The sequence below is a fragment of the Hemicordylus capensis genome, chromosome 2 (genome assembly GCF_027244095.1).
Source record: "Hemicordylus capensis ecotype Gifberg chromosome 2, rHemCap1.1.pri, whole genome shotgun sequence".
Taxonomy (NCBI): Eukaryota; Metazoa; Chordata; class Lepidosauria; order Squamata; family Cordylidae; genus Hemicordylus; species Hemicordylus capensis.
In genome coordinates this window covers 248,596,730-248,621,431 of record NC_069658.1, presented here as the reverse complement: position 1 = coordinate 248,621,431, position 24,702 = coordinate 248,596,730, and the positions used below count along the sequence as shown (strand labels likewise).

General features: G+C 45.1%; 1 protein-coding gene across 12 annotated transcripts in view; it reads right to left on the bottom strand.

Annotated features, from left to right (window-relative positions):
* Nucleotides 1-18,432: 18,432 nt before the first annotated feature.
* LOC128342206 (zinc finger protein 213-like) overlaps nucleotides 18,433-24,702 on the bottom strand; it is a 35,541-nt gene continuing 29,271 nt past the window's right edge. For 10 of the 12 annotated variants that reach the window (XM_053289247.1, XM_053289246.1, XM_053289251.1 and 7 more), the window contains 5 exons: nucleotides 21,568-21,747; nucleotides 21,199-21,472; nucleotides 20,927-21,105; nucleotides 20,249-20,462; nucleotides 18,433-19,723 (listed from right to left, as the gene is read on the bottom strand). In XM_053289247.1, coding sequence (XP_053145222.1) covers nucleotides 18,585-19,723; nucleotides 20,249-20,462; nucleotides 20,927-21,105; nucleotides 21,199-21,472; nucleotides 21,568-21,747 — 1,986 coding nt within the window. In that variant the 3' untranslated portion in view covers nucleotides 18,433-18,584. Of the gene's footprint in view, nucleotides 19,724-20,248; nucleotides 20,463-20,926; nucleotides 21,106-21,198; nucleotides 21,473-21,567; nucleotides 21,748-24,702 lie in introns of those variants that run through there. The other 2 variants (XM_053289255.1, XM_053289256.1) reach the window with 2 other exon arrangements.

Sequence of the window (24,702 nt, the reverse complement as noted above, 5' to 3'; positions counted from 1 at the left end):
TACAGTACTGCAAGCCTGTAGGCAAGGGCTGTGGTTGATCTGTAAATATTGTTATTTGTAGTACATGTAGAAAAACACAAAAGCCCTGCTGGATCAGACCCAAGGGCTATCTGTTCAGCATCCTGCTTCTGGCTCTAGCCAACTGGATGCTTCTGGAAGCCCACAAACAGCACTGCAAGGCAACAATCTTCCTTCACTGTTGTCCTTCCCTCACCCCCAGTACAGTAAATGGTTTTTGGTGGCATACTGCCCTCAAAATGGAGGTTTGATTTATCCACTGTGACTCGATAGCCAATTTCTCAGATTTATTCAGGGATGGCATGGAGGTAGTTGGTGGGAAAAGGTTCAGCACTATGAATTTTGTGTGTCATGGCACTGTGAAAGGCCCAAGAGCGGGGCCAGATAAGTTGGCAACCTTAGCTATATATTCCTAAAAGTGGAGTGTCTGTGTGTATCTATGCTAGAACAAAAAGCAAAAAAATAAAATAAAATAAATAAATAGCATGTAAACTTTACGAAGCTACAGAGCCACGTTTGTATAAATTGTGGCCTGGTTGAAAAAGCTTTGACTGTTCTTGTCAATAAAATGATTTTTACGACTTTGAAACCTATTGAAATAATGCCTTCAATTTTTATTGCTTCTAGCGTGTTAAAACTTTTTAGAAACTTAGTTTTAAACACGGTTGCAGTGCCAAGCATATCTTCTTCAAATGTTTGTTTGGAAATATTTGAAGTTGGGTGCAACTTGCAAAAATTAAAACCCAGTATGAAGATTATAAAAACCAATTAATACAATGCTGTTTTCCAAAACAGCAATACTAAACTGATTTTAAAAATCGAGCAACCATCTACAGTTTAAATGCTTTTGGAAATAAAACCTGATGTCTAAAAAGAATCAAGGTAGGTGCCAAGTGAAGATCGTGGGAAGAGGGATATTCCACAGCTGGCAGGCAGCCATCTAGCCTTGTATGGAGTCGGACTATTGGTTCACCTAACCCTTGTCTACTCTGACTGGCAGCAGGAGTCTGATAGGGATCTTGCAGCTCTACCTGGAAATGTCAAGGACTGAACCCGAGACTGCATGAAAAGTGCTGTACCATTAAATGAAGGCCTCATCCCTTAATCTCTGATGGTGTCCTGAGCAGATGCTCAATGAATAGGCAGGTTCCTATGGAAGAAGGTGGTCCTTCCTCCAAGAAGTGTAGCTCAGTGGCAGAGCACCTGTTTTGCCTGCAGAGAGCTTCAGGCTTTTTATCTGGCAACATCTCTAAATGGGGCTATGAAAGACCCTTGTCTTTAAACCCTGAAGAGAAGCTCCCAGTATTGAGTGAGAAATGGACCAATGGTCTGACTCGGTATAGAGCCTCAGTCACACATTGTCTGAAAAGGATGGAGGACTGACAGGCTAGCAGGGTGGGACTTCTGTCCTTGTTTTGGACCGTGCACTTGTGCACACCATCCTTTGAAAATAATGTCTGAATGAGGCTTAGGGGTGCTTCCTGTGTTCCTAGTTACTTTGGTCTCGGACCATTTAGAGATCTATACGTCAAACCCAACACTGACTTGCACCAGAAAACAAATTTGGAAGCCAGAGATCTTGGGAAACTATCCTCTGATTCACTGGGTCATTTTCTCAGCCTAACCTACCTTACAGGGTTGTCGTGGGGATAAAAAGGGAAGGATCATGTACACTGTCCTGAGTTCCTTGGATAAAAATGTAGCAAGTTTACTTCTGAACAGAATAAACATGCATACAATCAGGCTATGTATTGTAATAGTTTCCCCCCCACCCTCGCTGTCACCTTCAACAATGAAAAGGTGTTGTGGTTGGGGACGATATTCCAGACTTCGCTCTAGCAGGAGCGTTTCCCCTCTTGTGCCTCTATTCCATTCATTTGAACTTCTAATGGCTACATCTTTGCTTGTATGTCTCTGGCACTTCTGGACTTCTCAATATTTCCCTGCCTCAGTATTTTTGCTCTTTCCCCTTCCTCTGTCCCCTTGAGAACATGTTGGACTTGCTTGTCCTTTTTGGTTTTTTGTCCAGCATCATCTGGGGACCCACATTTGAGAACCCCTGCAGTAGTGCACTATTCCTTCCCCTTCCATGTCCCATGCCTGCTTATAGATTGTAGGCTCTTCTGGGCAGGTACCTGACTGTCATATGTATCTCTTTGTAAGTGTCCCATGCATTAATTGAGGCATGATGTAAAACAGGGCTGCTCAAATTCAGCCCTCCTGTAGGTGTTGGCCTACAACTCCCATAATCCCTGGCTATTGACCACTGTGACTGGGGGTTATGGGAGTTGTCCACAAACAGTTGGGGGACCTAAGTTGAGCAGGCCTGATGTAAAAGAAGGTAATGTCCAATTGACACCTACTTCTGTCACTCTAAGGAGGTGTTGATGCCAAAGAGTCTAGCAGCGCACCAGTGCTTTTGAAACTTGGGTACAAGAAGGGAAATGGGCAAGTGCAGCTTGTCATGCAAGAGAGAGAGAGAAAAGCTACATGGGCTGAAATGCTATCTTGCACACGGTTAGAAGCCAGGGATTTTCCCTGTGTTCGTTTCCTTGGTTAGGTAATTTACACCAGGCACCAGTATCGCACTTTTAAACAGAGCTTTATTAAAGTTTGCTAGCAATCAAAGCTCACTGCGTGCGGCGGCGTGCTCTAGCAGTTTCTACGTCTCTTTTATATTGAGATAACAGTACATTCTACACTTGCGCATTGCGTACAAGCCAAAACATTCCTTTTTAACTCAAAAGTTCCCAAATGCTTTCAAGTGTGACTTCTCTCACCCACACAGATATAATCAAGCACTTTCAAGGCAAGGGACAGAATGTATCAGATATGAAAAGCGCCATCTAACTTCGCTAGCTTGATTCTATTCAAAACTAATCTTTTTAGCTGCTCAAGCACATTTCAAAATATCTTCCCACAACACCATTCTTGAAGTTAGGGCAGCTCAGTCCTTTTCCAGCTTGACATCTGCCCAGGGGGCGTAACTATAATAGGGCAAGGGGAGACAGTTGTCTAGGGGCCCACTGCCTTGCCCCCCCAGAGGCAAGTCACATGACTGACTCCCCCAGCCATGCACCCGCCCAGGCTCCCTTCAGTTGTATTCATCCTCCGAACTTGATGTGAGTGTTAAGGCCTGGAGCTACCAGAACAGCATGTCTTTCTCTAGTACCATTAAATGACTTGCATCGTCTACAATTTACAAAACCTTTTAAAAATAATTTAGGATGATGTTCTATTGTGGCACATAGGTTCTCTCTCTCTCAGTGTTACTATGCTTTTTGTTACCACTATTCAGCCTCATTTAAGATTTCTTTACTTCATGAGCTGAGCTTCAGTGTGTGGAGGGGGCATTTTAAAATCCCGTCTCTGGGCCTACTCAAATCTTGCTATGCCCCTGCATCTGCCATTAGCTCCAGCATCCCTTAAACAACATTTTGCTACAAGATCCTGTTCTAGAAAAACCATTGTAGGGCCGTTGGCTCTTTCCCCCCTCGTTGCCAGACTTATCCGTTCCTCAGCTCCACTGGCCCAGGTTGCTCTGGGCGCCGGCGCGCTTGCTCAGTCCTTCCCTTCCTGGGCAGGCGCCTCCGCTCAGCTCTTGTGTGTTCGCCTGCCTGCCTGCTGCTGCTGCAGCTCCTAACTGCAGGACTGATTGCACGTCGAAGAAGAGGGAGAGGCTGCTCCAAGCCGAAGAGGCAGAGTGGGGTTGTTTGCCTGGGAGGGTGGGAGCTTGAGTGGCCACCTGCTTCGACGGGAGCAGGAGCGGGTGGAATCTGTGCTCAGGGGCGGAGAGGAAAGAGCAGGCAGGAGCGCTGCTGTTTCGTCATCTGCCAATTACCAATTGGAGCCCTAAGCAAGTCGTGGAGTGGACCAAGGGTAAGAACTGCTCCTCTTTGCTCTTCTCCCCCCCCCCCCGCTCTGGTAGGAACTCCCACTCTTTCCCTCCTCACGCAGTGTTTTGGGGGAGCCTTCTGGTATCGCTCTTCTTTACCTTCTCCCAAACTTTCCCTCTCTCCCTCGTTCCCTCCCATCTCAACTCCTGTTCCCCGTGTTTACAAAGGGCATGTGCTGCTGCTGCTGCTGCTTCAGGAGGGATCATAGCAGTCGCTCTCTATTCATTCATTCATTCATTCATCACACTTGTATGCCGCCCCGAATTCGCGTCTCTGGGCGGTTCACAATGATCTCTGGGCGCTTCATTCTGAATCCGAAGAGTACTTTGCAAGGTCTTGTTCGCTGGCTATTAATGTCTTTAACTAGAAAATTCAGCAACTCGTGTATAATATATTCATATAATATACTATAAGTATATGACTTACTATGATCATATAATAATAATACATAGTATCATATAATACTATGAGTATTATATACTCATATAATATACTATAGAATATATTCATGTTTAATATTTCTCTGTGTAAACTGCCCTGAGCCATTTTTGGAAGGGCAGTATAGAAATTGAATGAATAAATAAATAATAATAAACAAACAAAGACAGCGTTGGCCCTGGGCATATTCTTGCAGCTTAATGTGAAACCCACCTTAGCACTCATAAGAACATAAGAACAGCCCTGCTGGATCAGGCCCAAGGCCCATCTAGTCCAGCATCCTGTTTCGCACAGTGGCCCACCAGATGCCGCTGGAAGCCACAGGCAGGAGTTGAGGGCGTGCCCTCTCTCCTGCCATTACTCCCCTGCAACTGGTACTCAGAGGCATCATTTGAGGCTGGAGGTGGCCCACAGCCCTCTGACTAGTAGCCATTGATAGACCTCTCCTCCATGAAGTCATCCAAACCCCTCTTAAAGCCATCCAGGTTGTTGGCCGTCACCACATCCTGTGGCAGAGAGTTCCACAAGTGGATCACGCGTTGTGTGAAAAAGTACTTCCGTTTGTTGGTCCTAGACCTCCTGGCAATCAATTTCATGGAGTGACCCCTGGTTCTAGTGTTGTGTGAGAGGGAAAAGAATCTCTCTCTCTCCACGCCATGCATGATTTTATAGACCTCTATCATGTCTCCCCGCAGTCGTCTTTTTTCTAAACTAAAAAGCCCCAGGTGTTGTAGTCCCTCAGTGTGTTGCATTCATATAAGCAAAGGCAAACTTCACCAAGAAATCCTGGCGTTAACTGGGAGTCACTATCTCCTCTGACACTTTCAGAAGCGGGGGGGGGGCAAAGAAGAGTAGGAATACATGCTGCTCTTTAAAGTGGAAGAGACCCTTTATCCTGTCGATGGATTCCTGAATCCAGTTTTACCTCCCCACTAATTGTGAACTGAAGCAGTTAAAGGGAACCAAGCTCTGAGTTGTCTGCAGATTTCTTTCCGTAGTTATACAAAGCTTCATAAATTATAATCATTAATACTGTGACTTTTAGGTTCTATGCACACTTCCTTGGGAGTAGGTCTGTTTGAATTCAGTGGGAAATGCTTCTGAGCAAACATGAATAGGATTTTTCCACCCACACATGTTTTATTATCTACAGTGGCACATAATAATGCACATAAGTGCACACTGCCTCAGTACTGCCACTCAGAACAAAACTCATTCTGCTCACAGTTTTAAACAAATTGGGTGTGTGCCAATTTACAGGTTGAGTGGGGCAGCAGAACCCCTAGCACTGGCTCTGACATTATCTGCCTCCTGGTCAGTTTTCTCTTGAGTAGGCTTTCCTTGCAAGCAATGTTCTTTCACAAGGCAATTGTGGGGTTGTTGAAAACCTTTGCAAGACATGAACTGCTAGCTGAAAGCCAGAGGCGTAACTAGGGAAAATAGCGCCTAGGGCAAGCACTGAAATTGCGCCCCTGTCCAAACAGGAATGATGGGACTTGTAGTCAACAATCTCTGGAAATCATTGTTAAAAGGAACACTGTACCATCTAGACATGGTTGTTGATCAAAACCTGAAAACATGAGCCATCTCTGTTAAAGACTTAGAACAACAGTCAGGAGTTATGCAAGGATTCCAAGTGTCATTTTCTCTCTCTCATCTCATTCTTTTTAAAAAACATGACTTTGTCCTAGAGGATCACCTGCCCAAATAGTCACTAGCAAAATAGGGAAGAAGAAGGTGGTGGTGGTGGTGGTGGTGGGGTCTATAAACCAGTGAATGATTCCTGCCAGGCTTTGTCTTATGATGACTGTTGGCTCATGATGGGGTATATGTGCATTCACCACACCAGTGCTACTTTGACACCAAGAGGTAGGAGGATACATTAGTTTGCCACACTAGACAGAGGCATTTGCAACAGGAGCAGATAGCCAAGTTCTGCCAGGGCCAAAACCAGCCCCTGCCAGACTAAGAAATCATTGTAATTTGCCCCTTCCTGTCACAAGCAGTGTGCTGTTCTTTTATTATTGACTCTAACTCTCAGATATCCCAGTCATGGATGGAAAATTCAGGGTCAATTTACAAGAGACACATTTTCTACATGGAAGTTTCTTCTGTGCAGGTGTTGTGCAGAAACCCATGTGTAGTGACTGCCAGGGGCATAGCAAGGTTGGAATGGGCCAAGATGAGATTTTAAAATGGGCCCCCAGCCCCTCAAAGTCCAGGGCCTCCACACATCCCAGGCCCCCAAGGACTGAAGTCTGATATTTCAACATAAGTATGCTGCCTGGAAATACATTTCACTGAATACACACATGCACACTTCACAGTATATAGTGATATGCATTTACTATATATTTGTGCTACTTTTAATGCCTAGAACACACTAGCAACGCTAATTATTAAAATGGCCCCCTCACTGCAGATTAGCAAAGGAGACTTTCAACCATGCAGGGTGAGCCTATGTTTGTTTTCTCAGAATTCTGAACAAATTCAGTAAAGTTTGATTCCAGGAGGTTTTTCACATGAGGCTTTTAAAGCGCTTTAACACACATCTCCTCTGGAATGGAGGTGCTGCATTCACATGTTGGCCAGATTTACACTGAAGTCCCTGCAAGTTATTGGAGAGCAGTTCACACACAAGAAAAATAAAATAAAATAAAAGCACAACACATGCTTCACAGTTCTCACTCAGACCTTCTGGGTTGCAAAACAACTTGAACATAAGTATATTTATAAATGAATGAATGAATAAATAAATATTTGTTCCAGAAGTTTTTGTAATTTTCTGACATGAAACAAGCCACTTATAGGCCTTTTTAGATAGTTTTTGTTTTTAAAGCCAGCACATTTTCCAATCTGTTTTAAATTAAATATTCAGAGACTTCTCAGTCTCGCCCCACCACCCATATCAAAGCCCTATGGCAAGCAGATCCCTATATAGGGGGGTAACCACAAAAAGGAATTCACAGCCTACCTTGCAAAAGCTGTGCTGGATGGTCTAGTCTGCTGCAGGGAGCTCTGCCAGCCTCCTTCCTGCCTCCCTTCAGGCCTGCCGAGTTCAGACTTCAGGGAGGTCTACTCGGAGGCCTCTATGGAGGCTCCGCCCACCCGCCAATCAGCTGAGAGGCGGGGAGAGAAGAGCTCTGCAGTTTGCAGGCTGCTCCGATCCTAGGCCAGAGCTGGAGGCAAGTGGCTGAGGGGCCCTGGGGCTGGGTAGGTGGGCAATGGGGTGGGGGTGGCAGGAACTGGCGTGGCGCCCCCACCTCAGTGGCGCCTAGGGCAAGTGCCCTGCCTGCCCCCCGCAGTTACGCCTATGCTGAAAGCAGAGCTCACAAGGCGGCCATTGCACATACTAAAGATTATGTAGCGTGGTCAGTGTTCAAGTGGGATCCTTACAATGCACAAAGACCTGGGAAATTACACTGTAAGAGACTAGCTTATTTTATTTATTTAGAAATGTATACTCCGTGTTTCTCATAAGTAAAGGTGACGTTGTGCCGACACATCCTGGGTCTAAGGGAGCCATGACATAAAGTTGTGCCATCGAGTCAGTGTCGACTCCTGGTGACCATGAAGCCTTGTGGTTGTCTTTGGAAGAATACAGGAGAGGCTGACCATTGTCATCTCTTGTGCAGTAAGAGACAATGCCTTTCAGCATCTTCTTCCTCTATCGTTGCAGCCCGATATAGGTATTTCCCATAGTCTGGGAAACATACCAGGGGAGATTCGAACCAGCAACCTCTTGCTCCCTAGGCAGGTTACTTCCCCGCTGCGTAATAATAATGCAGACAATGACTTTATTATTTAAGTAGCTCCTTTTGAAGGTCTTAAAAATCTTCTTGTTTGTGCTTGGTTTAGTCTGTCTTTTCTTTTTTCTTCTGTGATCAACTTCATTTCATTCATGTAGGAGCCAACGTGAGGCTTTCCAGCTGTTGAACTACAATGCCCATCATTCCCAGTTGCAATAAATTGTAACTGAGGGTGATGATGAGCATTGTAGTCCAACACTGGAGAACCTTAGTTTGGCCACCCCTTCATATAGTTTATCAGGAATCCCAAAGGCCATTAGAAAGTCAATCATGGCTACTGCTGACTCAAGACAATTGCAGTAGACCAGATGAAAATCCTCTTATTTTGATTGCTCCCTGAAGAACTGATGACTTATTTAATCCACAGAGCATGGCTCTTCTAAGCTGGAGCTCTAGTGATTGGTTGGGAGCCAGAGACACGGACAAGACAAGCCCAGGCTTTGGATCTGAAGTCCATCCGTTTCTGATGTGTGAGCACCTCCTTGAGACAGTGGCCGGTGCTGCTTGCTTGCCATATGTCTCTTGGCAACCATGGAAAGAATCAGATCAGGAGGAATCGCCTGCAAAGGAAGCAAAGCATCAGCCAGGAGGGGACGGGGCTGGAGCTGGAGGAAGCTCCCCGCTTCAGGGGGCTGTTGGCTTGTTCTAGGAGTTCTCTCATTTCTGTCTTGGCTCTGCAGGCAGCAGTAAGTTTTTCCTTAGGTAGAGCTCAGTCCCCCCACCCCTTTTTGGTGGGGAGAGGGGTTTCCTGCCTGCCTGCCTTCTGTGACAGGTCTCTGCCTCCCACTCTCCTTTGGCACCAAAGCATGAGGGAGGGGGCTGCGAGGAGGGGCTTGGAAGAGAGCGGGAGAGGGAGGGGGCAGCTGTCCTCCAAGATAAAGGGGGGACAAACTCCTCTTGCGGCAGAGAGATCACCTTTCTTTTATCTTGCAAAGTCCTGCAATCTCTGATGCCCTCCTTGGTGCTTCCTCCTTTTGCAAGTTGCTGCAAAACCAAGGATCCCAAAAAAGAACCTCAGGCTTAATGCTCTTCCTCACTTGCTTTTAATTTAATTCAGGGTTTTCTCCACCACCTACACACACACACACACACACACACACACACACACACACACACACACACGGATTCCTGAGGCAGGGGGATTCCAATGGAGATTGTTGGTTTCCCCCCCTTTTTTTAGAGTAGATGTGTCACTCCTGATGTTTTCCTTCTCTGCTGCTCTCACGTGGTGGTTTCTTTGAAGGGCAGGCAGCTGGAAGAGCAAGTGAATAGAGACAAACTGAAGGGGAAAGCTCTACTGTCTGTTTAGCATCAGTTGTGTCCCTGGGAAGATAATCTTCATTTCTGCTTGCTCTCTTTATCCTTCCCCCCACAAGGTCTGGATGAGGGGGGGGAGAGAAGGTGGTGGTGGAGATGCTTTGCAGCTCCCGAACAAAAGAGGCACTTTGCAATTTATTCAGTCAGCTGCTGGTACTAGGGATGCCCTTAACGAATCAAAAAATCCTCAAAGCGATGTGTCGAAACAGCAGCCATTGCCAGCTGTTTCAAATAATGGAGTGATTCGCCCATAGGGAACAATGGGGAACTCAAAACACCCCATTGTTCCCCATGGGTAGGTCCTAGGGACACCAAAGTGGGTTGTGTGGTAGGGCATGATCAGATACCTACCACCCAACCCACAAAAGAAATGGGCGATTTTAAACAAACTTTTAACCTTTCCCATTGGATCTGTTGGAGGAATTTACTTCTAATGAGGTTCTTTAATTAGCGGAGGCTACACCGTTCCCTCAGATTCAAATCTTTATTAATCGTGGCAAGCCAGGCAAACAACTATGTGTTGAGAACCCTGATTGGGGGCAAATACATACTTTAAGCACAGGAGTCTTATCAGATATGCAAATAGCAGGATCCAAACAACGCACCAGTCCAGAGTCCAACATCAGAGTTTGTATCACCTATCACAGTCTACAACTTGCATCCCCTTCTCATCACTGCACATGCCGGTCCTTGTACCACAATCACACCATTGTATTCATTCTGCAAACATAGCATTTCACAAGGAACAGCAGCATCTCACCAGGAACAGTAATGGAATCTATTTTCCCATGACAGATCCTATGGGGATTTGGGGGTAAGGTGTAAAAAAAGAAAGGAAGAAAGAAATATCCTGCTTGCCCATTTCTTTTGTGGGTTAGGCCGTAGGTAGCTGCTGCCTTGTGGCACTTCTCCACAAGAGCTGTGGCAGCAACAGACCGCCCAGTTCCTCCAGCAGGAATGTTTCGCCTGGCCGCAGCCCCAGAACGGCCAAGCACATTCCCCACGACCACATTCAGAGTGTGCACCACACAATGGGTGGACACAAAATGACCCCAATCAGCTGGTCTCATTATGTCCACAGCTTTGTTGGTGACCATGAACCCTCGGTGAACCCCGGGCAGCCATCCCTCCACCTGGCGATCCATGGCCACCAACAGCTCATCTTTCGTATGGTCAGGGTTCAGTGGGATGGACTGCCCATGCCACCAGCAGCAGATGTCCCCTCGCTCTCTTGCCCTCACCAGTGTGCTTCCCACTGTGGCTGGTTCATAGATCCTCAAAGTGCACACTCATGTCAGGAGCTGCTGAACACAACAGCTGCAACATGGCCTCTCTGCATGCCCGGTACAGGGAGGGCACCACCCACCGGCTGAAGGTGGTATGTGAGGGGACTCTATAGTCTGGGGCAAGCAGTTGGAACAGCCGGCTGAAGCTGGCATTTTCCACAACCTGGAATGGCTGGTTGTCCAAAGTGATCATCTCCCCAGTGGCCTGAGTGATGAGATAAGGCTCTGGGTGTCCAGACTGCTTGCCCACTGACTGCATCCACCACACAAGCAACTTCCCCTGCTTGGGAGTAGGAGCAGGTGCAATGCTGCTGCTCAAGGACACACCAGGCCTATTGCTGCCAGCAGGAGTAGGGAACTCTGGGTGATGCTATCACAGGTGCTTCAACATCCTCAGCATCATAAGACACTTAGGGTCCTTCCCCCTGCTGACCTGTGTCCCTCAGTGGATGTAGGCAGCATGGTGTGGGTCACCAGATGCTCAAAATTGTTCCACACCATGCTGTTATCAGTCCAGGACTGTTTCGGTGGTGGTGGTACTAGTACTGGGACCTCTGGTTCGTTCTGAGGGCCACCACCACCACCCTCCTTGATCCAGGGCTAAGAAGGTCCAGGAAGCAGAAGTACTGCACAGAACCAAACCAGCACAACACCCCAGTTCTTGAAGCCACAGGGGGCTAGCTACAAGCAAGAAGAAGAAAATCCACAGAAGAGAACAAATGCAAAAAGCAGCACCCAGTTAAAGGCACTGGAGCTGCTGGTACACTTAAAAATAAATTAGAAAAAAATTAAAGCAGTTGTTGGGGGGGGGGCAGATAAGCAGGCATTCACTCTTTGTCTCTCACTGGGCCAGGCAGGCCCCAGACCACCGCTGTGCTGCTGTAGTCACTGTATTCTTTCTCTTGTATCCTTCCTTTACAAGAGGCACTGGCACACTGTAAGGGATCTCTGCCTCCCAGACCCTTAAATAGTTGTTGATACTCCTTTATTTGGGCTCCCGCATGCTCCCTCCCCTAAACAAATGGGGGCACAATTGCCCATGTCAACACTTGATTTGAATGATAACAAGCCAACCAAAAGGCAAGGAGATCTCATGCCAATCAGAAGCCAGTGCCAGAAAACCAATCCACAATTTGGAAAAATGGTACTCAAAATGGCGCTCAAATCACTTGAATTGATTTGAACTCAAATTGGGGTAGTTTCACTTTGAACTCAAATCGGGCCCTTTATTTCAAGGGAGTTTCAATTAGAGTTCAAATCACTCAAAATGGCTCGTTTCTAGCTCAGATTGGTTTTGAATGAATTGATTGGCACATCTAGCTGATAAAGTGGGGAAAAGCTCAGGAAGATTAACTGAGCTGTCCTGATCCGCCCATATCTTGCACAAAATAAAGCTATTAGGGAAGCAACAAAAGTCTATGAGGCAGAATAGGCATGTTTTGGCTCTTTTTGGGGAAATAATCCCTGCTAATTGGGCAAAGGAGTTCTTTTTGAAGAGGCAACTATGTTATGCAGTTTATTGGGTAGGGGTCTTTTCAGTTCCAAGACTCCCAGGGTGCTCTGCACAGTCTACTGGACTATGCACCCTCCTCCTGAGGCCACTCAGGACTGCTGTTCCCAACCAGAGAGGTTCAGCCTGGCCTAGAGGGATATTGCAACCAGGCAATTCTACCCAGCTGCCTGGGATATGTGGGACCCCCACCAATACAGCCGATTGGATGTAGCCGCCCTTTCTCTGAGGCCATTCGGGACTGATGCTCCCAACTGGGGAGGTTCAGCCCAGCCTGTAGGGGCTTCACCCATTGGCTCTGTGTGCACTGCTTGGACTATAGTCATCCCCAAGGGGCTTCTGCTCCCAACTGGGGAGGTTCAGCCCAGCCTAGAGGGACTTCACCAAGGTATTGCACCTTGTTTGGGGGCCCAGGTGGTACTACTCTGAATTTTAGGGGAAAATACCAGTGGATGTGTGAGGAGAGACAAAAGACCAAACCAGAGATGTATCTTGTAATTGTACTTGTGAGATAGGGTCAGAATTACAGAGAGAGACAGACTCTGGCAGGCAAAATCTAATGTGCAAGCAAACCTAGTGAGAATAGAGAGGGGGAAGAAGGGGGAATGAAGAGGACAGAAGAAGGGAAAGTTTGTTACCCAGGAGCAGGGAACCAGCAAATGGCCAGTTTGCTTATTGTCCTGACAATCCGGATGCTAGAGTGTGACGAGCAGTTGTGGCTGCATGAAGCTGGGGTGCGAAGGACAGCTCCAGCGTTGGAGAAAGAGAAGATGTGTCTTCTGGTCCGAACCCTCTGATTAAAGTTGCCATGCCCCCCCAAATCCTGGGTTTCACCTGGATTTTAAGCATCTCACCCAGATTCGCCCGGATTTCATCTTTCATTAAAACAAAAAAAGCTAAGCTCTAGCTCTTGTAGAAGCGAAGTTATGGAGCAAAACATGCTGTCACTATACTGCTCAAAAATTATTTTCCAGAAAATTTACATAATGTGCAAATTAGGCACCCGATTTTGGAAAGCCAGAATATCGCAACTGTACCTCTGATGGACTTTGACTGCCCCAGACCCTGGAGTCTTATATTCTTCTTGGTCTTTGATGGTCAAGGGGTGGTTGGTCAGGGTGTGAAGTGACCCTTGGAACCAGCCCTCCGGATTTTGGTCTTAGAAGCTGTTGGCCCATTCTCATCCTCTGGTTCCATAGTGTCCAACATTTTTGGCACTCCCGCTGCTGATGCAGGATGTTTCTGATGGGTGTGGTCATCTTAGTCTTCGTCCTTGATTGATAAGCAATAAAAGGTCCATAAGGTTGTTTTTTGTTCCTCCTGGCGCCCTGGCAGATTTTGGTTACCCTGGCCATTAATGTGGGACAGGAGAGAGAGGGAAGAAGGGAGGATAGGGCAATAGCAATAATAAAGGCCTTTTCATACACACAGGACGCCTGCCACAGCCTTGCAAGTTGCAACACAAGAATACATAATTTGCTGATTTGCTTCTGATTTAGCTGATTTGCTTCTAAGCTGGGACTGAATATAAAAATGCAACTAGCAGGGAAGGGAAATTCTATTCTAATCTCTTTGAAACCCACAGCTGGGATTTCATCGGCCACTCAAAGCTCTGTCAATGAATCTTGTGTGCTGTTTTCTTGAGCCATCTTCCTCCTTTCACAGTCCTTGGCATAAACAGTGTTGGTATAGCCAACATTGCCTGTGGGCTTTGCAAGGGTACCTGGTGGGCCACTGTGTGAAACAGGATGCCGGACTGGATGGGCCTTGGGTCTGATCCAGCAGGGCTGTTCTTATAGCAAACAGCGAAAATGGATGAAGAAGCACACACAGAGAGTTAAGGCAAACTCACCGGGGTGGCAGACATGATTGCTCCCAAGCGTCCTCTCCGACCTGCTTCAAAACTGGCCCCTTGGTATATGGAAGAACTATGGAGGCTGAAGCGGTGAGGTAGACGACTGGAACACAGGTGGAGAAAGACTCGGCTTGAATCCGACAGAATGCAACATAGAGCTCATTTGAAGACCTATGCTCAGGCGATACGTCCGGCAAAGAAGCGATTCTTTTCTGCCCATATTGCATCCTCAAGTTCACGTCCAGTGGAGTTGTCCAGGGTTGTGAGAGGGCTAGTATGTGCCCCTCCTCCCTTGAATCAGAATCTGGAACCATCGATTACCCGCTGTGATGTGTTTAATGAATTCTTTGTGGAAAAAATCTCTTGTATTCAGGCCGACTTAGATTCCATCTCCACAGTTACTTCAGTGTCTGATGTGGAGGTGCCCAGCGACTCCTCTTATGTGGTTAGGTTGGATCAGTTCCAGTTTGTGACTCCTGAAGATGTGGACAAGCTGATTGAAACGGTGTGGCCCACCACTTGTTCTCTTGACCCTTGCCCGACATGGCTTATATTATCTGGCAGGGGAGTTGTTGCAGAATGCCTGGTAGAGATAATAAATCCATCTCTGAGGGAAGGTAGGATGCCTCCTAGTCTTAAGGAGGCAATTTTTAGACCACTTCTGAAGAAGCCTACTTTGGATCCCGCAGAGCTGAGTAACTACAGGCCTGTCTCCAACCTTCCGTGGCTGGGCAAGGTAATTGAGAGGGTGGTGGCCTCCCAGGTCCAGACAGTCTTGGAGGAAACTGATTATCTAGACCCATTTCAAACTGGCTTCCGGACTGGCTATGGGGTGGAGACTGCCTTGGTCGGCCTGATGGATGATCTCCAACTGGGAATTGACAGAGGAAGTGTGACTCTGTTGGTCCTTTTGGACTTCTTGGCGGCTTTCGATACTATCGACCATAATATCTTTCTGGAGCGTCTGAGGGGGTTGGGGGTGGGAGACACTGTTCTGCAGTGATTCCGCTCCTGCCTCTCGGGCAGGTTCCAGATGGTGTCCCTTGGAGACTGCTGTTCTTCAAAATCTGAACTTTTGTATGGTGTCCCTCAGGGTTCCGTATTGTCTCCGATGTCGTACATGAAACCACTGGGAGAGATCATCAGGAGATTTGGTGCTGGGTGCTATCAATATGCTGACACCCAATTCTATTTCTCTATGTCGGCATCATCGGGAGAGGGCATAACCTCCCTAAATGCCTGTCTGGAGGTGGTAATGGGCTGGATGAGGGATAACAAACTGAGACTGAATCCAGGTAAGACAGAGGTACTCATTGTGCAAGGTTGAAACTTGAGAGACGATTTTGATCTGCCTGTTCTGGATGGGGTCACACTTCCCCAGAAGGTACAGGTACGCAGTCTAGGGGTGTTTCTGGATCCAAGTCTCTCTCTGGTGTCCCAGGTTGAGGCAGTGGCCAGAGGTGCCTTCTATCAGCTTCGGCTGATACATCAGCTTCGCCCGTTTCTTGAGATAGATGACCTCAAAACAGTGGTACATCTGCTGGTAACCTCCAGACTGGATTACTGCAATGCGCTCTATGTGGGACTGCCCTTGTACATAGTCTGGAAACTACAGTTGGTCCAGAATGCGGCAGCCAGGCTTGTCTTTGGGTCATCTAGGAGAGACCATAATACTCCTGTATTGAAGGAGTTACACTGGCTGCCGATATGTTTCCGGGCAAAATACAAGGTGCTGGTCATTACCTATAAAGCCCTAAACAGCTTGGGCCTTGGGTATTTAAGGGAACATCTTCTTCATCATGAACCCCACCGCCCATTGAGATCATCAGGAGAGGTCCGTCTGCTTTTGCCACCGGCTCATCTGGTGGCTACTCAGAGACGGGCCTTCTCTGTTGCTGCCCTGAGGCTCTGGAATGCGCTCCCTAGTGAAATAAGAGCCGCCCCATCTCTGACAATTTTTAAAAAGTCTTTAAAGACACATCTGTTCAACCAGGCTTTTAACTGATATTGTTTTAATTGTTTTAATGTTGTTTTTAGAATACCGTTTTTTAAAATTGTTTTTAAATTACTGTGTTTTAAATTTTGTTTTGTTTTGTTTTGTTTGTTTTTAACTAACGTTTTATCTTTGTTTTTATCTGGTTGTAAACTGCCCAGAGACGTAAGTTTTGGGCAGTATAATAATAATAATAATAATAATAATAATAATAATAATAATAATAATAATAGGAATAGCACAGAATACCCTGGCAATGATTGGGCAGCCAGAACCACAGGGACAGGTTCATAACAACAATCTCTATTTATCTCAGCTAAAAAATCCTTTTCAGTGACTGTTTGCTGAGTCTCTCTTGTATGACAGAACTGCAGCCATAGATACTTTGCTTTAAACGCACCTTTTAAAATCCTTCCTTGGAAGGAAAATGATATGAACTCTCTGGGATGAGGAAAAGAGAAGATGGGTCATTGTTCTTTAAAATCGGATTGAATTTTTATTAGCACAACCTCAGATGTTTTCTTCTGGCACAAATAAAACCTTTTGGTGAATGGTGAAGGAAAGAATCCTCCTTTTAGGGCATAAGATTTTCTTTCATTTTGCTGTATATGTCTGTGTGTTCACTTCATTTTTAGCCTACTTTCCAGTAGTCTTATGGAATGAATATTGGCATTCGGTATGTGTGTGTGTCCAGCCGTCTCTATCCCTATCCACTTTGCAATGCCTGGAACCAAAATTGGGTTGTAGGGACGCATAGGGAAACCTCAATGGTGTAGTTTGTGACAATGTAATCCACCCCGATTCATGATGTAAACCTTTGAGGCACGTGGGCTAACTTGTGGACTGCCTGATTTGAACCAAATTTGGTACAGTTGCAGTGAGTGACACACAGAGACACCTCATTGGTGTGGTTTGTGATGATGTCATCCACCCTGATCCAAAATGGCAGACACATGAACGTTTAAGGTGCAATTGGGCTAACTTGTGGACCGCCTAACCGATTTGGATAAAATTTGCTACAGCTGTAGGGACACATAGGGATGGCTCAAAGGCATAGTTTGTAATGATGGCATCCACCCTGATCCAAGATGGCAGGCATGTGAATGTTTGAGGTGCAAATGGGAACTGATTTGGGCCAAATTTGGTACTGTAGGGACAATGAAAGAAAAATAGGCAGATTTGTTCTTACTAGAACAACTTGTTTGAGCATCTGTTTTCACTTGTTAATTTCTCTGTTGTTGGGGTCCTGCTGATCTACTTGTGATCCCATTTGTCTTTCTGTTTTATTGTGCTTTATTTTATTTTATTTTATTTTATTTGTACACCGCTCCAAACATCCATCTCTGGGCAGTTTACAGCAACATAAATAATATGAATAGTTTAATGAATTGCTGCTCTGTTAACAGGTAGCCATCCTCTAGTATCTCTTTCTTTCTTTTCAGCTCCTCCGCTCAAACAGGGATTCCCCTTTTTATTCTGTTTTTTCCTAATATTGCTATCAATATGGGATTTCCACCAGGGAGTACTAGTGCTATTTTACTATTTGTGTTTTTATGTATATATATGGCACGTGTGCGCACACACACACACTGTACAATGTTATGGTTATGAGATGGGCTACTCCAGTCACTGACTTATATCCAGACTAAGTTACTCAAAGACAGTCTTACTGAAACTGGGAGTACTCATGAGTAACTTAGGCTGGATGTAAATCAATGACTGGGAGTAGCCCATCTCATGACAATAACATTGTATTGTGTCTGTGTGTACACACATACAAAAAGTCTCTATAGAATACCCAGGCCTATTCATTCAGCCTGGGGTGGTGGTTCTTTTTAAAAAATCTTTGGCTTTGCAGCGACTTGCAAACGGAGGAAGTGCCAAGGAGGGCATTGAAGATCGCAGGACTTTGTAAGAAAAAGCAAGGTGGTCTCTATGCAGCAGGAGGAGATTCCCCCCCCCCCCGCTCCTTTTTTTCTCCTGGTAACTTGGAGGGCAGCACCTCCTCCCTCTCCCGCACTCTTCCAAGCCCTTCTCCGCAGTCCCCTCCCACATACTCTGGTGCCAGTACCAAAGGAGAGTGGGAGGCAGATGAGACCAGTCAGTGAAGGCAGGCAGGCACCCTCTCTCCCCACCAAGAAAAAGACGAGAAAGCTCTACCTAAGGAAAAGGTTTGCTGCGGCTTGCAGACCCAACACAGAAATGAGAGAATGCCAGAGCAAGCTTCCTCCAGCCCCACCCTCCCCCTCCTCACAGCTCCCTCCAGCCACACCCCACCCTCAGTGATGGGCAAAATACTTCTAAAAGGTATTTTAGAGAAAGAATAGCTGATCTGTTTTAGATACAAAATACTTGGTCAACAATCAATAAAAATACAAAATGCAAAATAGTCTTTTACAATAAATCTTAAATTACAAAATTCATTGCCTGAAAAAAGGACACAATTTTGAGATGTCCATTACTTATCCAAACTTGTTTCCATTTCCTTTAAGCAATACAAGTTTTTCAAAGATTAAATCACTCAAGTTGTGTCTTCTGGGGCTGTGAATCATCCCAGCAAAGGAAAATAACCATTCTACGGGACCACTCGATGTTAGACTTGTATTATATCTAAAAAATAGCCGTCGGACAATGGGATACCCATCCAACATACTGATGTGCTTGGATTTGTCCTGCAAAAACTGGAGTATTTCCAGCTCTGTCTTACAACTTTTGGTTGCTATAGTGTCACTGTTTTTTCCATCATCAAAACAGAACCACTTATCATCTGTTGAAGGAAGATCTTCTTCACACTTCTGGGATGTGGAAGGATTCGTTTGCTTTGCAGAATTTATTAGTAGCTCCTGGATCTTCTTCCTGGAACAATCACCAATATCTGCTGGCAGCCACCGCAATTTGAAAAATGGATGTGTACATGCCGCTATGATCGCCTCGTTAACCTCAGAAGATAGGTGGAAGTATTTTTCAAATCTCTTATATAAGTTAGCCTTTACACCTTGCAGAAGAGGTCCACAGTATCTGAAGTTCTTTGTTTCAAGTTCCTCGAGTTTTGTCCGCAATGTGAAGAGAGTTGGCAACAGCTGGCCATAATAACAATTGTCTCCTTGGAGGAGGTCAAGAGTGACAGCAAGTGGTCTGAAAATTTCCGTGTACTCCTTAAGGTACTCAAACTCCATTTCTTTGAAGCTGCATTTTAGATTAAGTTTTGTTAAAACATCAGGCAACTTTTCTTGGAACCTTATTATTTGACAAACTAAATCATACAATGAATTCCACCGAGTAACGCAGGGGTTACTCAGTTTATGTTCTAGTACAGAGGAGAGTTCTTCTGCAGATTTTAGATGGCTTGAGGCATTCCATAGAGCCCAGCACTTTGCCATAGCAGGGTGATGTATTCTAGAGATGGAGGGAGTATTTGCCAGAACCTTGTTTGTATCAGTTGTCGCTATCAAATTCAATGTGTAGGAAGAACAGCGATTATGGTGAGGCAGAATCACTGTGGCATCAGGAGTCACAATGCCTTGATCATTTATGAAAGTAAACTCAAATTCGTCTGCTGAATCCCCATCAACTTCGGCACTATCATCATAATCATAGTCATCTGTAAAGAGAAATGGCATCATAGCAAATAGACCAGATTCATATTCTAACATCTGTTAGTTATACATCTATCTTCTTTCTATATATTTAATTTTCTAAGATGTACCCGTGGCTAATCCCATGTGTGGCAGCTCTCGCGAGAGTTTGGATAGCTACTGGATAGCCATGGGTATGGGCGGGAGGAAAGAAAATGGTGGGCTGGCCAGCTGGTCGGTGGGGAGGGGGGAATGGCAGGGATGGAAGGGGGAGACTATGGCAGCAGGAAGTGGAGAAGGTGGTGCAGCCTTCCTCTCTGGCCCACCTGCCGGCCAAAAGGCAAGAGTGCCCAGGGAGGGGCGGAGGAGGGGAAGCGGTGGCCAGTCGTGGAGGTAGAACGAGCTGGCAGGGGGGAGAACGAAATGGGGCTGAAATGGGAGAGGCAGGGAGAACTAGGGGTGCCGATGCTCTGCGCCAGGTCAGCTAGTTGGTTATAATATGCCAAAGTGGATGGTATTGGACATATACAACTAATTACACTGTAACACACCTGTGGCTTTCCGCAGGGCAACTCCAAACTCCTTGAAAGCTTTCATGAAATTTGAGCCATTATCAGTGATGGTTGATACAATCTTTTCATGTGTCAGCCCGAAAGAACTGTTCACTTCATCAAGCATCTCAGCTATTTTGTCATAAGTGTGTGAACCACGAAATCTCTTGCAGGCTAGAACAGCAGAACATCGCTCGTACGTTCTTTCATCGATCTGCAAGAAATGGTCCAGCACACATTAAAATTTTAAACTGGTCTTTAAATATGGTCTTGAATAGGACCAGGGAGACTCAAGTTCAAATCCCCATTCAGCCATGAAACTCACTGGCTGACTCTGGGCCAGTCATGTATCTCTCAGCCTAAAGTACCTCACAGGGCTGTTGTGATGATAAACCATGTATATTGCTCTGGGCTCCTTGGAGGAAGAGCGGGATAGAAATATAAAAATAGTAAGAAGAAATGCATCACTCATGGGTCATAATTTATGTAGAGTACATTTCCTAGTGTAAACAGAACAAGGTGGACTACAACCACTGTGCTGCTGCCTAGCCTGCTTGACAGAAGTTGGCCCAACTAAGAGTTAGGGCACTGTCACCTGACAGAGGGGGACACAATAAATACAGGGTTTTGTGGCACACCTTGCAAAACGTGTCCAAAATTTCAAAGGATTTGTCTTACCCAGTGAGCTGTGACTCCTAGAAAGCTTCGAGACTTTGCTGACCAAATGTCAGCTGTTGTACAAACGTAAGGAACTTTTTCAATACTTTGCTTGATAACAAATATCATTTTCTTTTCCATTTCATGAATGCGCTGAGCAAGAGTCTGCCGTGACATCACATTAACTCCAAAATCCATACCTGCGATAAAAATAGTTTGAATTAGTTCCCTCAGAACATTATGCACATGAGACTATATCACAAACAGGAGTGTTAAACACCTCTACACATTACCTTGAAACAAATTTACAAAATCCGGGTCTTCCACTATTGACAAAGGCCTCATTCCATTAACCACAAAGTTTGTAACTAGAACGTCAAATTTATTTTGACTGCATGTTTTATGACTGGAAGTGTTTCCAAAAGACAGTCTGGTTTGTTTCAGTTTCTTTGAATGTTGATCTTCTTCAACAGAAATGTCTTTTAATTGTCTCTTTCGAAAAGATGCTCTTTTTGACCATTCAACTTTATACTCTTCAAATGAACTTACAGCACCAGGATGAACTCTCTGAAACATTTAATAGAAACAATGCAAGGCTATGTACGCTATATGCTATATTACACAGATATAAAGATAATTCTTAGAATGGAGACTTGTCTTACCTTCAAATGGGTCTTGAAATTAGTTGTGGCACTGTAAGAACCACTAATTACCGTGGATTTTCCAGGTCCACACAGTTCACATTTTGCTTTCACTTTCCCGCCTATCTCCTCTAACACCGTGAAATACTTCCCATCCAAAATAGCACATTTTGCCAAATCACCTTCACTCATTGTTGGTTTCTAAAACACCAGGAATCAAATATAAATAAATGAATTGTATACGCTCGTTAGTTTATACTGGAATATGCTTGGGGACATGTTTAATCATATTGCTCGCAACAGATTTCTAACAGTCCATCAGATAAATAAGTCCAAAACAACATAATGCCCTGTTTCTTTTTGCTATGTTTCTCCATTCCCACCACCATTTCCCATCTTACTCACAGGGAGAGTCTCTCTCTCTCTCTCTCTCCACCCCCTACCCCTTTGCTTTTCAAACTTTTCAGGCAAGCAGATTACATTAACTCCAGAGTAGAACAATTCAAACTTAGGCAGCAAAGGGAGGAACAGATCACACACGTGAGTTGGGGGTGTGGGAGTAAGTTTTCTACACACTGCTTAATAAATGTATACAAGGGCGGCTCCAGAGAGAGAGGGGAGACAGGTAGTCGCCCTCCCCCATTTCTGGTTCAGAAATCCAATATGTGAAACACCGCTCACGCAACCATAAATGCACTTTGCCTCTTCTGTGCCGCCTTCCTCCGTTCTGCCCCCCCGCCCCGGTGTCGCCACTGCTTAAGGAATTCACTGTCACATGAGATATTAATTACTTGAACTTCTTCGGTGGAGGTAGCTCTGTGGCTTCCCTTCTGACTCTTGAGAAATCCAAGATGGGAAATGGAGAAAGTGACATGGGAGGACAGTTTAATGGTTAAGCATGTATGCTGCTAAGCCAAGTTCGAGAACCCCTGTGATAGACTCCATCAGTCTGTCCCTCCTGTGTTTAAAAAACAAAAACACCTTATATTTGTTGTGTGTGATTTCCTCCCTCTTCTCCGTCACCTTGGAAGCCTTATGGTCATCCATATTTACATATTTCTAATATTTATTTCCAGAGAAAGAATCTTATTCTAATGCCTTTTGTTATGTAAAAGGATTTGAGACCTTTTTTGGGTAAATGCTTTATAGTATTTATATACTGAAAAGAAGTATATACTGTAAAGCAGAGGTTCTCAAACTTGGCCTCCAGATATTATTCAACTACAACTCCCATCATCCCCAGCCACAATGGCCAAGGACCATTGTGACTGAGGATGATGGGAGTTGTAGTTCAGCAACATCTGAAGATTCCTGCTGGAAATAATAGTAATTACTAAGGTCAGTGCCCACATCACATCTTTCTTGTCCAGGGATAAAATTGTGGAGCTTAACATTTTAGCCTACTTTCCCGTAGGCTTATGAGATCACCCAGAATTCCAAGTACACGTCTGTCCCCCTCCCCCGCATCAACTTTGCAATGCCTGGACCAATATGAACCAAATCAGGTACAGTTGTAGGGACACTTCAACGGCGTAGTTTGAAATGATGTCATCTACCCCCAATTCAAAAGAGCAGACATGTAAACATTTGAGGCACAAGTGGATTAATCTGTGGACTGCCTAACCGATTTGAACCAAATTTCGTACAGTTGTAGTGAGTGACACATAGGGACACCTCAACGGCAAGGTTTGTGATATCATCTACCCCAATTCAAGATCATGGATATGTGAAGGTTTGAGGTGCAAGTGGGCTAAACTGTGAACTGCCTAATCGATTTGGACTGCATTTGATATAGATGTGGGACACACAGGACCGGTTCAAGGGCGTAGTTTGTAATGATGTCATCCACCCTGATGCAAGATGGTGGACATGTGAAGGTTTGAGGTGCAAGTGGGCTACATTGTGAACTGCCAAACTAATTTGGACCAAATTTAGTCCAGTGTAGGGATAGTGAAAGGAAAGTAGGCAGATTCATTCTTACTTTACTAGAACAACTTGTATTTATTTGTTTTATTTCTGTTAATATAAATAAGTAATGAGTCCTCTTGCAGTACAGATGAGAACAGGGCGGGGTGCTCATCTCCCTATTCCATAAATAGTTTCTCAGCATTTTGTCCTTAATCACTTCAGAAAAGATTTCCCAAATCTTTTGTGTGTTTTTAAATGTTGATCTCTTCCTTGTTAAAGTTCTGTTGTTTTTCTTCCCCATTTCAATTGTAATACAGAACATTTTTTCAAAATTCTGGAAGATATGGCAAGGACTAGCGCCTTAAATATCCTCAATCCTTCTTCAGTTCTGGTGTAGACTATCTTTACCATATGTTCTTGCCTCCCCAACTGCTCTGTCATCTCCTCTGGGAGAGCAGCTGATTTCCATCAGAGCTAGCTAGGGCGCCACCTTATACCCACTGGTTCAGAGTTTTGTCTACTCTGACTGGTAACAGCTATCCAGGGACTCGGACAGGGGTCTTTCCCAGCCTTCCCGGGAGATGCCAGAGGTTGATCCTGAGACCTTCTGGATGAAATGCAGATGCTCTACCACTGAGCTATAGCCCTATCCACATCAGAACATCAATCTGGGGGCATGCTAATGTTAGCAGCTGTACTCTGCACACTTTCTTAGGAAGTAAGCTCTACTGAAAGTCCTGGAACTTGCTTTCAGCTAAATAAACATGGGTAGGATTGGGTACGGGTTGTAAGTTAAAAAGTTGCTTAATCATTGCTGGAATGTCCCCCCCCCCCTTTCTATATTTGTTTTATATATTATGACATTTCTGCAACTATCAAACTGTCTCCTGAAGCTCATCCCACTGTCAGCAGCAGCGTTAAAGATAGCCTCCCAGCCTTACAAAAGCATGTCAGTCAGACCAAGAATATTGATTTATTTATTTAAAAAATTAGCAGGCTCCCCCGCCCCCATCCAAAAAAACCAAACTGCACAATGCTATGTAGAAAAAAGTGTAAAAACATCACAATTAAACATTTATGTGAAAATAAAAACAATTAAAAAAAACCAGACCACACCCACACAATAATATTAGTAAATTACAAAATAGGATATGGTAAGACATGCAGCAAACTTAAAAATGTCTTCAGGTAAGATCCTGCACACAGTTTTGCTCCTTAAATTATGTGAGATTTAAGCACAGGAACTGT